General features: G+C 43.3%; 1 protein-coding gene across 5 annotated transcripts in view; it reads left to right on the top strand.

Moving 5' to 3' along the window:
• The window catches only part of LOC138744491 (rhotekin-2-like), a 56593-nt gene that overhangs the window by 13907 nt on the left and 25073 nt on the right, over positions 1–17613 (top strand). For 4 of the 5 annotated variants that reach the window (XM_069900754.1, XM_069900755.1, XM_069900756.1 and 1 more), the window contains 2 exons: positions 6900–7097; positions 10635–10729. In XM_069900754.1, coding sequence (XP_069756855.1) covers positions 6900–7097; positions 10635–10729 — 293 coding nt within the window. Of the gene's footprint in view, positions 1–6899; positions 7098–8892; positions 9073–10634; positions 10730–17613 lie in introns of those variants that run through there. The other variant, XM_069900758.1, reaches the window with a different exon arrangement.

Below are 17613 nucleotides of genomic sequence, written 5' to 3'. Positions count from 1 at the left end.
TCTTCTCTGTGGAGGGCACTGTGCCAGATGTCAAAGGGTATCAAGGAAGGGAAGTGAGTGCAGTTACTATTTCAAGGGAGAAGGTGCTCAGAAAGCTGAATGGGCTAAGAGTGGATAACTCTCCCGGACCAGATGGATTCCACCCTCAGATTCTGAAAGAAGTAGCCATAGAGATTGTGGAGGCATTGGTAACGATCTTTTAGCATTCATTAGATATTGGTATGATCCAGGAGGAGACGAAAATTGCAAATGTCTCCCTGCTATTCAAAAACGGAGAGAGGTAGTAGGAAGGAAATTATAGACCGGTTAGCCTGACGTCAATGGTTGAGAAGATGTTGGAGTCAATTGTCAAGGATGAGATTATGGAGTACTTGGAAGCACATAATGAAGTGTTGTGACCTGCAGCCTAGCGTCATAGCGGGATCAATGGCCATCTTCGTTACCCATAATTCCCCCACACAGCTCTTTAGTACCAGCACCAGGGAAATGTGCATGCCTGTTGTCCACAATGCATCACAGTAAGATTCACAATACAAAGCAGGAGAAATCCTTGGGGCCGTGGGTGAGGAGCACCGGGTGGGAAGGGTCCGCACAGCGGCCCACGTCATTGCATCCACCCTGCGGTGCCAAGGGCCTGTCGAACTGGCCTCAGTCTCCGCACTGATGGAAGCTGTTCCCCTGTGCTGCCTTCCTACCTGCCACCTGTCAGGGAGGTGCACGGAGGAGGTCCATGGTAGGCAGCTGGTAGCTGTATTTTTAATCTATTTTTTGTATATGTGTGATTATTGTGTGTGCGTGTTCATACATGCATATGCACACACCATGGTCTGGAGAAATGCTGGTTTGTCTGGTTGTATATGTGCAGACACATAATAATGAACTTGAATTGCAGTGTAGAGAAGGAAGAAAGTCTTGCTTCTGGGACTGTTTATTGCAGTCTAACACACAACGGTAATGGAGGCCATAGAAATCCTCGGACATGCTCTGTGATAAATAGACCTCAGACAGCACTGAGACTCTGTGGGACACCTGGGAGCTCCTGAAAGAGTCCAGGGCACATACTCCAAGACCAGATGCTGATGCTGGAAGGGAGCTCACAGGCATGCACAAGGCAGCACCCCCACCACCACTGTCACCCGCCCCACCCCCACCCCATACGGTTACCCTAATTCCCCCTACTGAGACTTGTTCTGGCACAGACCCTATGAGGGGGGGGGGATCTCATTGAAACAGTTTGTATGTTAAAAGGCATGGATAGAGTAGATGTTTCCCATGGTGGCAGTGCCTAGGACAAAAGGGCCAAGTTTCAGGATTGAAGGACGTCTACTTGGAACAGAGATGTGGAGGGATTTCTTCAGCCAGAGGGTAGTGAATTTGTTGCCACAGGCAATTGTGGAGGGTGTCGGTTGGGTATATTTAAGGCAGAGATTGATGGTCATTGAGGTGGAGTGGATAAATGGATCAGCTCATGATAAAATGGCATGGCAGACTCGATGGGCTGAATTGCCTATTAATGCTTCTATGATCTAAGGTCTTGTATGGTGGCACTTGGTGAAGTTGCTGCACAAACTAAATGTAAACTAAAGGATGGTAAAACATGTAGCATACAGAAAACCATCTCACAGCTAATGGATCAGATCAAAGCTTGGCATAACATCATCAATTGTAGAGGACAATTAGACAGCTAACTAGAAGATGCTCCAATTATACTAGTAGCCTCACAAAGATCCAGCATGCAAGATCTAAACCCAAGAGTGGACCACTTGCAACCATGACACACTTAATAGATGATCGATCTCACCCTGTTGAGCATCAAAGCAGCCAGTCTTCCACTGTGCTCCATGACAGGCTGGATCTCCAGCGTCTGTACAATTACAACACTGTCATGGACGTGACAATGTGGAAAATAGCCCCACTTTATCTTAATCATGTGGAGGACAAATCCAGTAATTACTCAGTTTCGAGCAACAACATCAGTGCTCTCAAATGATACCTGCTCATTTATAATCGGGTTACTGATGCCCACTTTAAATGTTTCTAGGACCACTTGGGTGATGGGGGTCTTTTAGGATAGAGGCTGCTTTTTTAAGACACCACCTCTTGTAGATGATCTCAATGGAGTGATGTCTAGTGCCTGTGATGTTGCAAGCCGAGTTAACGACCCTCTGGAATTTTTTCTTGTCCTGAGAGTTGGCACCTCCAGACAGTGATACAATCAGCCAGAATGCTCTCCACGGTACACCTGTAGAATTTTTCGAGAGTCTTGGTGACGTGCCAAATCTCCTAAAACACCTCTCAAAGTATAGCTGTTGGTAAAACACAGGATTCTGTTGTCACTGTGGTTAAGTTGAAAAAACACACAAATGCTGGAGAAACTCAGCAGATCAAACAGTGCCTTTATGTAGCAAAGGTGAAGATACATCATCAACGTTTTGGGCTTGAGCCCTTCATCAAGGTTTGAGGGAACATGAGAGATGTCTGAACAAAAGTGGGGGGTGAGGGTGGGAGATGATAGGTGGAGAGGTGGGGGGAACACCACAGGAGGAAGGGGGGAATCTAGGCTAGGTGGACAGACGTGTGAGCTTGAGAGATTTGAAATGGTTGGCTACGGGGAGGTCACTTTTGTTGCGGACAGAGAGGAGGTGCTGGGCGAACCGAACTCCTAATCTGCGACCGGTCTCTCCAATGTAGAGAAGGCCACAGAGGGTGCACCGGATGCAGTAAATGAGTTCTTTGGAGGTACAGGTGAAGCAACGCTTCACCTGAAAGGTCTGTTTGGGACCTTGGACCACGGTGAGGGAGGAGGTGTGGGTGCAGGTATTACACCTTCTACGACCACAGTGGAAGGTGCTGGGTGGGCGATGGGTGGGGAGGGAAGAGTGGACAAAGTATAGCTGTTGGTGAGCCTTTTTCTTGGTTGTATCAACATGGAGGCTCCAGAACAAATCTTTGGAGATGTTGATACCCAGGAATTTGACAGTCTTGACCCTCTCCACGACTGACCCCTTGATGAGGACTGGGTCATGTTCCCCTGACTGTCTCCTGAAGTCCACAGTCATCTCCTTGGTTTTGCTAACATTGAGTGCAAAGTTGTTACACCAGTCAATGAGCTTCTCCATCTCCCTCCTGTACGTTTCCTCATTGCCGTTTATGATTCTGCTGACAACTGTGGTTTCATTGTCAAATTTGTAGATAGCATTGGGAATTGTGCCTGGCCACCCAGTCATGGGTGTATAATGAGTAGAGCATTGGGCTAAGCACACATCCTTGGGGTGCACCTGTGTTGATGATCAGTGAGGAGACGTTGTTTCTAATTTGTACTCGGATGAGGAAATCAAGGATCCAATTGCAGAGTGGGGTGTAGAGGCCCAGAATTTGTAGTTTCTTGACCAGTGCTGAGAGAATAATGGTGTTAAAGGCTGAGCTGTAGTCAATGAGGAGCAGCCGTAAGTATGAGTTGCTATTTTTGAGGTGTTCCAGAGCTGAGTAGAGAGCCAGCAATTTTGCGACTGTTGTGGAACGATTATAACGATCGGCGAATTTCACCTTTGCTTAGGTGCGTGTTAATTCTGCCCATGATCGGCCAAAGCATTTCATCACAGTAGATGTTAGCGCTACTGGGCGATGGTCATTGAGGCAGCTCACTCTGCTCCTCTCTTCAAGAACAAGAGCCTTGGAAAGCCTGAGGTCAAAGAGCAACATGGGGGGAGGTGGGAATTGCCAATGGTTAGAGTTGTAACACACATGAAGGTAGATGGCAATGGCTATGAGAAGTACTGGCCTAACCATTTATTCATGACTTTAATTTAATCATAAGGTATGAAGTCGAAAGACTTGCTGATAATTCCATGACATTCAATTTCATTTTCAACTCGACAATGCAGCGAGACCTTTGATAGTTTAGGCTGGACTGGGAAGCAATATGCACATCATACAAAGTCAGGCAATCATCCTTTCGAAAAGTACTTAACCATCTATCCTTGGCATTCAATGTCACTACCATTGAGTCGCCCATTGGGATCACCAATGGCCTCATGAGTCACAGAAGTATTATGGCTACAAGAGGAGATCAGATGCTGTACATCCTGACACCCCAAAGCCTTTCCACAAGTAAGGAGTGCCATCGAACACTCTACTTGTCTGGATGGAATTCAATTTTAAAGTCACTCTCAACACCCTCCAGTATAAACAGTCTGTATGATTGTTATCCTTCCATTCATGCATGGAGGTTGCAGTGTGTGCCATCTAAAAATAATCAACAGTACTTAGCTGCTCTTCTCAACAGCAATACTGCCATCAGATCTAAGGGGGCTTCACATGGGAACACCATCATCTGTAGATTCTCCTCTGAACTGCACAGACTCAAAAATTATGAAGCCGGTCAACATTTGTCGGGTCTAAATCCTGGAACTCCCTCCCCAAGAGCAATGTGGGTGTCCATTCATCGAAAGGATTGAGCAGTTGAAGAGGGCAGTAGTTTGTCGCCATCTTCTCAAAGACTGGGTTATAACTGCTGGTTTCACAACAGAAGCTGGAAAATAAAGAATGCGCCAGATCTAATTCATCTTCACCCAGCTGGGATTGTATAGGGTCTGGTTATGGAAGGGTATATTGCTTATGTAACAGAGAGATTGATTGGAATATTACAAGGGATAAACTGATGACAAATTGTATGTATTAGATTGGTGCTTCTTCCAACTTGATAATTGTTGCCCTGTCAGCCCATCTTAATACTCCTGACATTAAGGACAAGAAATGAACCAATGAAGTTATTTGACTAGGGTGGACAGAAGGAAACTAAAGTGGTCAGTCCAGAGCAAGGGAGCTTAACCTTAAAATTAGAGCTGGCCCACCAGAGATGAGTATTTCTCACAAAGCTGGAGCAATTAAAAGCTTCAGAACCACGTTTGCTCAGGGTAGTTCAGAAAGGGAAATAGAGCTAAGACATTGATTGATCGGCCACGATCTAAATTATAAATGGATCAGTCTTGAGGGGGGGATGTCTGCTGTATCGGGTGCTCCCGTTGTGGTCTCTTCTATATCGGAGGGACACGGCACAGACTGTCCGTCACAATAGCGTGGATATCCCAGTAGCAACTCCTTTCAATTTCCTGCCCCATTTCCTTGCTGACATGCACTGCCAGACTGAGACCATCTGCAAATTGGAGGAACAACACCTTCCAGCTGGATGGCGTTAGCATCAACGTCTCCCGTTTCCATTAGCAACCCCCCCCAACCTTTCCTTGTTTCCTTTCCTCTAACTCTGTGTCTCTCTCTTCCCTTTTCCCTCTATCTCCCTTCATAGTGCAAAAACTACCTCCCCTTCCCCCTATCAATTCTCAACTTTCCTCTCCTGTTCTCTTGTATCCAATTAATGCCTTTTGTATGTTGGTTTGTACTCCTCCCCTTCCTCGCTTGCTTTTTTTCTCACATCTTGAAAGACTCAGGCCCAAAAAGAGCTGCTGAGTTCCTTGAGCATTTCAGTGACCCATCCTGTGACTGGATGCAGCTCTTGGAATTGTGTTTTCTTGCACTAACCAAAATTAGTGGGGAGAGGGTCTGTAAAAATGATCTATTTGGTCTCCCTTTGCTGTTGAAGCTGGGTTTCTAACCTCAGTTTTACTGCTTTGAACAATAAAATGAAGCTCCTTGTGGTTTCTGAAGAAAGGCATCTTAATCGCTGCCCCTTCCTGTTGATATTTTCTTGTATTTGAAATTAGATTATGTAATTTTTTTGGGTAAATCAGTAGCTCTCTTCATTCATTCAATATTGATGGATGAACAATTTCTTTGTATAGCATTCCTTTTTAAATTAATTATATCCTTGGTAGAAGGATCATGTACTTCAAAGGTTTAGGTTCATTTTCTGCAGTCAGCTGTGAACCCATAATGTTCTTAGTGACCTAAGGAAAGCTGTGCCCACAGATCTAACAATCTCAGTGTGTGCATTTCACCTTTCTTCGACCCTGTGGCTGAAATGCCTCCATTTCATTGTCGAGCTGGTGGTGTAATCCAAGCAGGCTAAGTAAATAGAAACTCAATTACCCCCAGTCAGCCAACCAGGAGGTAAGAAAAAAAATTATAATTTTTCATATCAAAGTATTAGATTGGGATATATTCAGAAGATTGGGATTGAAATTGAACTATAATCATTTTTAAAAGATAAAATAATATAACTTTAAAAATGGAATTTTCAAATAATTATCTGAGAAATTATAATCCATATATTTCTTTTGAAAGTCTGCAAGATTAAAAATTGCATGTAGGATAGCATTTAAATTTTTTAAATCTCGTGCATTTCACGTATCAGAGTGTGAGTTTTTTTAGGTTTTTTTTCAATACCTTTGGGTTTTGTAACTGTTAATTCTGCAGACTGCAGCAACACATATCTTTTGGAGGGCCATGTAATCAATGGCAACATCTCCTAGACTCTGATTTTAATTGTAGATGTGGGCATTATTATCCCTCAATTCCACACCATTGTGCCCCTTATCAGGTGGTGTCATGCAGTGTTACACTTTTATTGCCTATAGCTCAAAAGAAACTTGGATCGCCAGCCATCATGCATTATCAGGTCAAAACGTACCGGGGATTGTAAATTAATTGAGTGTAAATTGGGCGGCATGGACTCAGGGGGCAAAAAGGCCTGTTACTGTGCTGTATGACTATTTTTTTTAAAATTAAAGGTCATTAATCAAGATTAATTATAAAATTCAATTGTAGTTTCAAAAAGTAATGAGAAACCTAGGAATAAGATGTTCTGGTGTATCTTGAATTAACACAAAAATGAATGAGCAAGTTCTGGAAATTTGCATCCAGAGGTGTAACTTTCTCCAACTTTTGCAACAGACCATGATGATAGTGGTTTGTTTAGTTCTGTAAATACTGTTTCTCTGCAGCAATGACGTGAAACCAAATTTTGAATTGAAGCTGGAGTTATACAGCTGCTGCATGGACGAAGCATCTTCCATTGCTAACACTCCTAAGAGACTAGTCAGAAAACTCAGCTCTCTCACCAGGTCAACAGGAAAGAGGCTCATGACCACCCTGGAGAGTGGAGATCCAGGGTCTCTTCCACTGACTAACCCTGTAGCCACGTAAGTCCTTCTCAAAAATTCATGGTCTTTACTACACAATGTTTGTTTTTTTAATTAGTGCTGCTTTTATAGGTATTTAAGATAAGTAAATCCATGATAATTAAGTGAATACAATGTTTAAACCTATGCAAGAACATCAAAATGAACAAATAATCTTAACAGATTTAAAGCCTGAATTGAATATTTTCACGCTGGAAGTTTTCAGGTAAAATTGCACCATGTTGTCTTGATTTTTTTTCCACTTCGAACCTAGTCATCTGATAGAATTCCAATGCTCTAAAGCAGCTATTCTCAATGTTTCCCTACCCTGGGGGCCACAGCACATTTAAGTAAAAGCCTTATTTTCTTTTTACCTCACATAACATAAATATCTTTTTTTTTAATGTAGTTGGTAGGAGAGAAATATGGAAGAAACCAAAACTTGACTGCTTCTAGGAGAAGGGGGCCCATAAACTTTGAGCCGAGTCTTAAGGGGGCCATAGACTAAAAAAGGATTAAGATGTATCTCCAGTAATTAATAAATAGTCTGGACAGAGGTATACCTTCTGGCTTAATTTGAGGTAGAACAGACCTTGTTTTCAATTGCTGGACAGATTATTTATGGAATTTATAGAGGAGTTCCAGCTTGTTAAAGTTTCTCACTATTTCCTCCCTGCAGGCACCAGATATTAAGGACCAGGGTCAATAACTTCCTGTTTTAAAGTTGTAATTTTTTGGTGTTTTGCTGTTTTAACCTACTAGTGCCTTCGTTTGCTCAATTATGCATGTGATTTGCTCAGTCAATCGTGGATTTATTTGTTTAAAAGCAATTAGCCTTCCCCATTTTCCCAAAGAGGAGAATATGGGCATATCTGTGATGAGCACTCCTCTCCTAGTGTCCAATTAAAATTACGTGCAGAGTTTGACTAGCAATTACTTTCTTTCCTCCAAGCAGGTGTCAGCAAAATCAAATTGAGAGTAAGTCATGTTAAAAATCAAGATGCCATTTATTGAGAGATTCAAGAAGACAGCATTTAAAATTAGTGTTGTAAAACCTAAATCGGGAGAAGGCCACGTCAGTAATAGAAAACATTAAAATAGATGAAGTAGTTTGAGCATTTCCTGTTTTTGTTTCATATTTGTAGCATCTGCAGTTTTTTTGCTTTTGTTTTTTTTAAATTAGTCCATTCACAGGATGTGGCTGTCTGATGGAGCATTTATTAGCTATCCCTAATTGGTCCAAGCTAGGTAGGAAAGGGCACTGCCATTGGTGCAGACCCGTGGAGAGCAGGGAGCTAAGATTCATTGCTCCCCTACGGAGTCCAAATGCCAAGTACAACTGCCATTGGCTCTGTACAGGCTTCAAATGACCCATTAAAGGAGCCGACAGTGGTCTATTTTAAAATAGAGGGGTCTGGCCCAAGATAGTGGGACCTATGATCGCCAGTGGCCACAAGGGATTGCAGACTCTGGGAATACAGAGGACTGGCGCAGGGAAGGAGAAGCAGAGGAGATGACGCACAGGATGGTGACCACAGAAGTAGAGCAATGAGGGACTCTGAGGCTGAAGAACACACAGAAGGTGGGGTGTTGGTGTCTTGAGGCACCCATGTAGGATGTGGGCTGCTGGCAACCGCAGTCTAAAGACTCACACTAAGCTACAGACTGCTGGAGAATGACTCAAGACTGGCGGAAGGGTACTGGATATCAGAACCAGGATGCAAGAGGGTAAAGGTTAAGGATCCATTATTGTAACATAATACTACATTTAGAATGTAACATGCATGAAATTCTTTGTCCAGCGCCCCTCACAGAAACCTACAGCACCTGGCGCTGGGGGCTTCCTGATCATGTCAGAGCTGTGCATCTGGAACTCCGGTTGTTGATGGTTCAGACTGAAGGCTGTGTTGCTACAGAGGCTGCAAGAGTGCTGGAGGAGAAGCCATGGACATACAATGACCCTGGGGGTCTCTCCTTTGCTTCCCTGCCTCTGGCTGTAAGGGGTGCTGGGCAATTTTTGCTGATCGTGAATATTTGTCTGCCAAAAGGAAATTTTGTTTATTATCACATTTTCTGTTATATTATGTGACAATAAAGTAATCTTGAATGGCAGATTTTTTTTCCCCCTAGGATCATTTAAGAACTGGACAAATCTTTCCAAAACCACTGCAAATATAAAGCACAGATGTTAATCTCCTGAATTTAAATTCCTTAGCCACTGTGGTGGGATTAGAATTTGAGTCTTTCGACCAAGTCCACTAACTCAACTGTGCTACTCAGGAAGAATATAGTCTGAAAGTAATCAAAAGAAGAGTCAGAAAGACATGAGAATGATTGTATCTGAGTAACATTGGTTTGAAGATGGTTGGCACAGATACAACAGTAACTTGCAAACTTGGGATAAAAATTGGTACAGGTAGATTTCCAGGGCTATTGAAAAAAGAGCAGGGAAGTGAGATTAATTGGGTAGTTCATTCAAAGAATCAAAACAGGCATGAATGGCCGTCAGTGCCATATAATTTAATAAAACACCATACAAAGCAATTATCATTTGCATGTGATCACTGAAAAGCTAATCTAGAGATAAAAATGAACAATAGAGGCAAGAAGAATTGGAAGAGGGTTCCTTCAGCAAAATAAGAGGAAGTGGACTCATTTCTGCCCATGTTTATTGTAAGGGACCATCATTGAGTATGTATTTTACTTGTCGCTTGTGAGGAACCAGCCTCAGGTGCCTCAAGATGGCAAAATATCATGATTGCTGCGATCTTTAGTTTGGAAAGAACTATTCTGCCTTTGGGCAATTGTAACAGATCCCATTTGGGTTTGGTGATTAAAGTGCACTCTTGCTGACTGGAGGTACAATGGATAGAATTCCTGGAATTAGGACATTTCCCCTAAAACTCTGCTTCAGCATGCTCCCCTCCTCGCACACCACCAGAACTTCAAAATTTCAAGCAGGGCAGATTCTTCCAAGTATTCCTGATTCCTATGTTCTGCAAAAATCCCAGACTGGAACTTGGATGAAGGATAAATTCAACACTCTGGAAGTAACTTAGAGTGTTCATGTAATGTTCTCTCAATTACTGTCACTGTGAATTAATCCTTTTCAGTTGGGTTATTGGAACACAACATGAATATGTGTGGTTGTTAATATGAGGGAGGGCAAGATACTCCATGATTGAAAGAAACCACAAGCCCTGCATGCAAAAAATGCCTTAGCTTGTTCTAAGTTGCTTTGAACGCTTGAGAATTAAGAATTTTCAAACTACTGTCTCGATTGTAAGTTCATTGTTTTTCCATTTTATTCAATTGCAGCGGCTGAAAGCTGGCTTAGTTGATGACTACATTATTTCTGGTAACTGTTGAGGGTGGTAGAAAACAACTGGGTAAACATGGGAACTGTCAGAAAAAGGATTTAAAAAAAAAAATGGAGACTAAAGTCCAGGAGCAGACAGGAGTCTGCCAAATTCATGCCCTGCAATGTCAGCTTCCAGCAGTTAATCCTTGTGTTTTATTGATGTTTCAGCAAAATAATGCTGTGCTCTTCCCCTCTAGCACTATCAAGTACCATTTGCTTGCAGAAGTCACATTAAACCTTGATGATTCCGAAACTGGCTTCCGAACTCATAACCTCACTATTCTGGGAAACGGTGAGTGGGTTTCTCTTCGCAACTACCAGCCCTTTGCTCTCATTGTCTCCATATAATGTCACATTTTACATCTGCCTGCAATTCATCACCATCTCTTTGCTTGTCCTAGGGTGGCAGAAGGCACCAATATAAATGCAAAACATGATTTCCATCTTCAATGAATTTCTTAACATGTTCCAGCCATTGATCATCTGGCCATTATTAGGTTTTATAAAATCCTGATGCACATGGTTAAAATTAATGTTAACAGTCTTTTTCCCAGGGTGGACATTTATAGATCTAGAGGGTATAGGGTGAAGGGAAGAGATTTAAGAAGAACCGGACACCCAACCCTTTCATTAGTGGGTGTTCATATCTGGAACAAGCTGCCAGAGAAAACTAGAAACAGGTACAATAATGATGGTCAAAATACATTTGGACAGATGTATGGCTAGGAAAGCCATAGAAGAACATGGACTAATTGCAGGCAAATGGGACCATCCCCGGATGCCTCCTTGGTTGGCATGAACAAGTTGGGCCAAAGGGCCTGTTCAGTGCTGTAGAATGTAACATGCATGAAATTCTTTAACTTTGTCTACAATAAAGAAGATGGAGAGTTGCCACTTTGTCCAGCGCCCTTCACAGAAATGAGGCCCCAGCAAGGAACAAACTAGTGACCCCTGGTTTAAAAGGCCAGTGTTCTAACCACTGAGCTATCTGAGCCTGTTATGGCCTGATGTGTTCATTATCTGAACAAAGTGTAATGTCAAAAAATTTACCAAATAGTGGTTGAAGCACCTGAGGTGAAGTTATAAAATTTATGAGGGAAGGGAGGAGATGGTGAAGATTTGTGGAGCATTGATTAGTCCGAACATCTTGATAAAGTGGTGTGAATTCCGAAGACGCACAGCACCCTTCTTCCCATTCCAAATAACAGAGTGTTCTTATTTCTTCATGGATAATGTTGTTTATCAAACAGGTTATTGCCCCATAGAACACAGCAACACAGTAAAAGCCCATCTAATCCATGCCAAACTATTTTTCTGCCTAGTCCTGTTGACCTGCACCTGGACCATAGCCCTCCATACTGCTCCAATCCATGTAACTATTCAACATTTTCTTAAATATCAAAATCGAGCTTGCATTCACCACTTTAGATAGCAGCTCGTTTCATACTCTCTCACCATTCTCTGTGTGAAAAAGTTCCCCCTGATGTTCCTCCAAAATATCTCACCTTTCACCCTTAACCTATGTCCTCTAATTCTTGTCTCAACTAACCTCAGAGGAAAAAGCCTGCTTGCCTTCTATCTATATCCCTCATAATTTTATATACTTCTATCACATCACCCCTCATTCTCTATCGCTCCAGGGAATAAAGTCCTAACCCATTTAATCTTTCTCAGTAACTCAGTTCCTCAAGACCTGGCAACATCCTTTTAAATCTCCCCTGCACTCATTTATATCTTTCCTGTAGTTAGCTGACCAAAGCTGTACGCAATACTCCAAATTTGGCCGCGCATAGCTTAATCAACTTCACCATAGTATCCCAACACCTGTACTCAAAGTTTTGATTTCTGAAGGCCATCGGTAAAAGCTCTCTTTTCGTCCCTATCTACATGTAATGTCACTTTCAGGAAATTGTGTATCTGTATTCCCAGATATCTTTCTTTTACTACACTTCGTGTCTACCGTTTACCATGTATATCCTACCTTGGTTAGTCCTCCCAAAATGCAACTCCTCGCACTTGTCTGCATTAAATTCCATTTGCAATTTTGTAGCCCATTTTTCCAGCTGGTCCAGATCTCATTGCAAACTTTGAAAGCCTTCCCTCGCTGTCCACTATACCTCCAATCTTAGAGTCATCTGCAAAATTGCTAATCCAGTTTACCACATTATCATCTAGATCAGTAGTTTTTAAATTTTTTATTTCCACTCACTTACTACCTTAAGTAATCCCTTACTATTCACAGAGCACATAGGGCATATGGATTACTTAAGGTTGTATGTGGGTGAAAAGAAAAAGTTTGAAAACCTCTGATTTAGATCATTGATATAGATGGCAAACAACAATGGGCACAGGCTTCCAGTCAGAGACAATTATTTACCACTTTCTGGCTTCTCCCACAAAGCTCATGTTTAATCCAATTTACTATCTCATCCTTAATACCAAGTGACTGAACCTTCTTGACCATCCTCCCATGCAGGACCTTGTCAAAGACCGTACTAAAGTCCATGCAGACAACGACTGCAGCCTTTCCTTCATCAACTTTCCTGGTAACCTCGAAAAATTCAGATGAGTTAAACGTCCTACCACACAAAGCCATGCTAACTATCTGTAATCAGGCTCTGTCTATCCAAATACCTGTATATCAATCGTTATATTCATAAAAATATTGAAAGAAAATGTGAAAAAACCTTTTAATTTTTTACTGCACCACGAGAATTATTTCATTTTTTTTCTCCCTAGTTGCTTATAGCAACGCCAGGTCAATTTTAAGGGATTAGCAAACTTTGTTTTTCTTTTGAAATTGTTTAAATGTTCACAATGTTATCTGAGGGCTGACCTCATCTTTTTCAAAAGAAGTAAAGACATTAGTAGGTGCCATGCAATTAGTCATTTCTTCTACCTACACATAGAGTTACTGTGCATTATTATTTTTATTTTAATGAAATTGTTCAATTTATTCAAGATTGTTAAGTGAACAATGTATTAAGGCAGTACGGTCGGCATAGCGGTTAGTGCAACGCCTTTACAGCGCCAGCAATCGGAGCCGGCAGGGGATTGAGTCCCATACTGACTGTAAGGAGTTTGTATGTTCTCCCAGTGTCTCTGTGGGTTTTCTCTAGGGACTCCGGTTTCCTCTCACCGTTCAAAGAGTACCAGTCTGGGGGTGTAGGTTGGTGGGGTGAGAATTGAGTAGCATGGACTTGTGGGCCAAAATGGCCTGTTACCGTGCTATATGTCTAAATTTTTAAAAAAAGCTATGTTAAGGTAAAGTAAAACCCTGTGCTAGGCTTTCAATTAAAGACCTCTATTTTAAATGGATCAAAGGTTTTAGTTTAATAATATTTAACAAGAGTTTAATTATCTAAAAGAGAACTTGTTTCATTGATATTCAATCACCCAAATCTGCCTGAACATTTTAAAGCTTAAAAACAATTAAAGTGGGTAAATCAAAATTTGCTTAATTTGTCCGTTTTTGGTGTCATGAATAGAGTTAAATTCAATAATTGCCCTGTTTGTTTAAACAGCCAGCACTGTCAAATGAGATTATTTTGTGTTATGTAATATTAAATATATCGAGAGGTGACTGGGACTTACGTAATGTGAGATTCATTACTAGTGACTTGGGTATTGAGGGGGACCATTGTTGACAGAATAGAACTAGTCTAATGAGATGGACCATTGAATTATGGAAAGCTTGGTCAATAAAACAGCCAATTCCAGTACAAGAAATTTAAACTGCTGACAGAAACAAAAAGTTCAGGTTAAGGGCAAATATTATAGCAAAATGACTTCCACAAACTTCCATTTCTCCCTGACTGGTACCCTTTAAATTATCATTCATGAGCAACCATGATATGTAGTCTGATATAAGGAATATTCTTGGTAATACAACTCGTCTTGAAGCACTGCAGACGTACTAAATACATCTAGTTTAAAAATTGTAGGGGGGGTGTGGCAAGATGGCATAGAAGACTGTATTCCACCTTTCCCCAGCTGGATCACTAAATACCCGGTTTTTAAAAAGCATAAAAGTGGTTAGAAATAATATTTACAGTTGTTTAAATAACAGTGATTTATGATGGCATCTAATGTGAAAAAATTTAAACCTCAACTTCAGAAAAAAATTATCATACAAAAGTGCGGAAGAATTGAGGCCTACCTGCATAGCTGAATCCATGGAATCGTTGTTGGGAGTCTCCAAGCCTCAGAGGACTCCAGCCCGTTCAAGTTTGACTCTGGCGCCGATCCTGCCTCCGCAAGATGGTGCAGACACCTTGGTGAGCTCGGCCGTTGCCGACCCGCGTTCACGTGAAGCCGTGCGCGTGGACGGCACAGCCGACGAGGGGACCTGCGATCTCGCTGGGCGGCCCGGGGGCGTGCAGTGTAGCGTCGGAGGATGCTCTTGCGCGTCCGGTGCATCCTGGGACCGAGAATTGCTGGACAAAGTATGGGCTGTGGGGGAGTCCGAACGCCGGTGTCTCGAAGAAGTTGGGGTGCTTGCATTGGGTATCCAGATCCGCAGTCATTCGGCTAAAGGATCTACGGTGACTGAGGAAGAAGAGGAACTTGCCTTATTAGAATTTGTCCAGGAGGAGGAGCCTGTAGTTAAAGGAGGTAGACCTCAAAAAGTGGAGGTGGAATCTGGAATGGATTCAGTGTTTACTGTTTTGGAAGGGATTGCTTGTCAAATGCACAATATGTCAAATCAAATATCAACTCAGGTGAATCAAGGATTTATGGAGATGAAAATAAAAATGAATACCCTGTGTGATGAAATGTCAACTATGAAACAGGAAATGACTGTAGTTAAGAGTGATATTAATAGATGTATGCAGAGTTTTGCCGCCAGCCTTCCAGACCCCTGGGGGGATTCCATCCATACCTGCTGCTTTGCCACTTTTCAGTTGTTCAATTGCCGTATATGTCTCTTCCCGGGTGAGGACCTCATCCAGCTCTAGCCTTAGGGGCTGTTGAGGGAGCTGGAGCAGGGTGGATTCTTGGACTGAGCGGTTGGCACTGAAAAGAGATTGGAAGTGTTCTGACCATCGGTTGAGGATGGAGATCTTGTCGTTGAGGAGGACTTTGCCGTCTGAGCTGTGCAGCGGGCTTTGGACTTGGGGTGAGGAGCCGTACACAGCCTTTAGAGCCTCGTAAAAACCCCTGAAGTCGCCAATGTCCGCGCTAAGCTGGGTTCGTTTGGCGAGGCTAGTCGACCACTCATTTTGGATCTCCCGGAGTTTGCGCTGAAGATGGCTGCAGGCGCAACGGAAGGCTCGTTTCTTCTCTGGCCAGGACGGCTTTGCAAGGTGAGCCTAGTGGGCAGCTCGCTTCTTTGCCAGCAGCTCCTGGATTTCCTGGTTGTTTTCGTCGAACCAGTCCTTGTTTTTCCTGGAGGAGAAGTCCAGTACCTCTTCAGTCGATTGCAGTATGGCAGTCTTCAGCTGATCCCAGAGGGTTTCAGGGGACGAGTCCGTGAGGCGGATTGCTTTGAGGTTAGCCTGGAAGTTTCCTCTCACTTCGTCTGACTGCAAGTTTCCAACATTGAACCTCTGTTCCTGGACTTTGGCTTGAAGTGAAGGTTGAGCTTGCAGCGAACAAGCCAATGGTCAGTGTTGCATTCCGCGCTGGGCATGACCCTGGTGTGGAGCACATCTCGCACGTCTCTTTCTCGCACCAGGACGTAGTCCAGGAGGTGCCAGTGTTTGGATCGGGGATGCTTCCAGGTAGTCTGTATGAGTTTTTCAAGCTCTGCTGGGACCAAGGAAAGCTGCCTCAGGACCTTCGTGATGCCATCATCATCACCCTGTACAAAAACAAAGGCGAGAAATCAGACTGCTCAAACTACAGGGGAATCACGCTGCTCTCCATTGCAGGCAAAATCTTCGCTAGGATTCTCCTAAATAGAATAATACCTAGTGTCGCCGAAAATGTTCTCCCAGAATCATAGTGCGGCTTTCGCGCAAACAGAGGAACTACTGACATTGTCTTTGCCCTCAGACAGCTCCAAGAAAAGTGCAGAGAACAAAACAAAGGACTTCACATCACCTTTGTTGACCTCACCAAAGCCTTCGACACTGTGAGTAGGAAAGGGCTTTGGCAAATACTAGAGCGCCTCAGATGCCTCCCAAAGTTCCTCAACATGGTTATCCAACTGCACGAAAACCAACAAGGTCAGGTCAGATACAGCAATGAACTCTCTGAACCCTTCTCCATTAACAATGGCGTGAAGCAAGGCTGCGTTCTCGCACCAACCCTCTTTTCAATCTTCTTCAGCATGATGCTGAAACAAGCCATGAAAGACCTCAACAATGAAGACGCTGTTTACATCCGGTACCGCACGGATGGCAGTCTCTTCAATCTGAGGCGCCTGCAAGCTCAAACCAAGACACGAGCAACTTGTCCGTGAACTACTCTTTGCAGACGATGCCGCTTTAGTTGCCCATTCAGAGCCAGCTCTTCAGCGCTTGATGTCCTGTTTTGCGGAAACTGCCAAAATGTTTAGCCTGGAAGTCAGCCTGAAGAAAACTGAGGTCCTCCATCAGCCAGCTCCCCACCATGACTACCAGCCCCCCCACATCTCCATCGGGCACACTGAACTCAAAACGGTCAACCAATTTACCTATCTCGGCTGCACCATTTCATTGTTGCAAGGATCGACAACGAGATAGACAACAGACTCGCCAAGGCAAATAGCCCCTTTGGAAGACTACACAAAAGAGTCTGGAAAAACAACCAAATGAAAAACCTCACAAAGATTAGCATATACAGAGCCGTTGTCATACCCACACTCCTGTTCGGCTCCGAATCATGGGTCCTCTACCGGCATCACCTACGGCTCCTAGAACGCTTCCACCAGCGTTGTCTCCGCTCCATCCTCAACATTCATTGGAGCGACTTCATCACCAACATCGAAGTACTCGAGATGGCAGAGGCCGACAGCATCGAATCCACGCTGCTGGAGATCCAACTGCGCTGGGTAGGTCACGTCTCCAGAATGGAGGACCATCGCCTTCCCAAAATCGTGTTATGTGGCGAGCTCTCCACTGGCCACTGAGACAGGTGCACCAAAGAAGATGTACAAGAACTGCCTAAAGAAATCTCTTGATGCCTGCCACATCGACCACCGCCAGTGGGCTGATATCGCCTCAAACCGTGCATCTTGGCGCCTCACAGTTC

This window comes from Narcine bancroftii, chromosome 10 (assembly GCF_036971445.1).
Source record: "Narcine bancroftii isolate sNarBan1 chromosome 10, sNarBan1.hap1, whole genome shotgun sequence".
Classification (NCBI taxonomy): domain Eukaryota; kingdom Metazoa; phylum Chordata; class Chondrichthyes; order Torpediniformes; family Narcinidae; genus Narcine; species Narcine bancroftii.
This window is presented reverse-complemented; position numbering and strand designations above follow the sequence as displayed.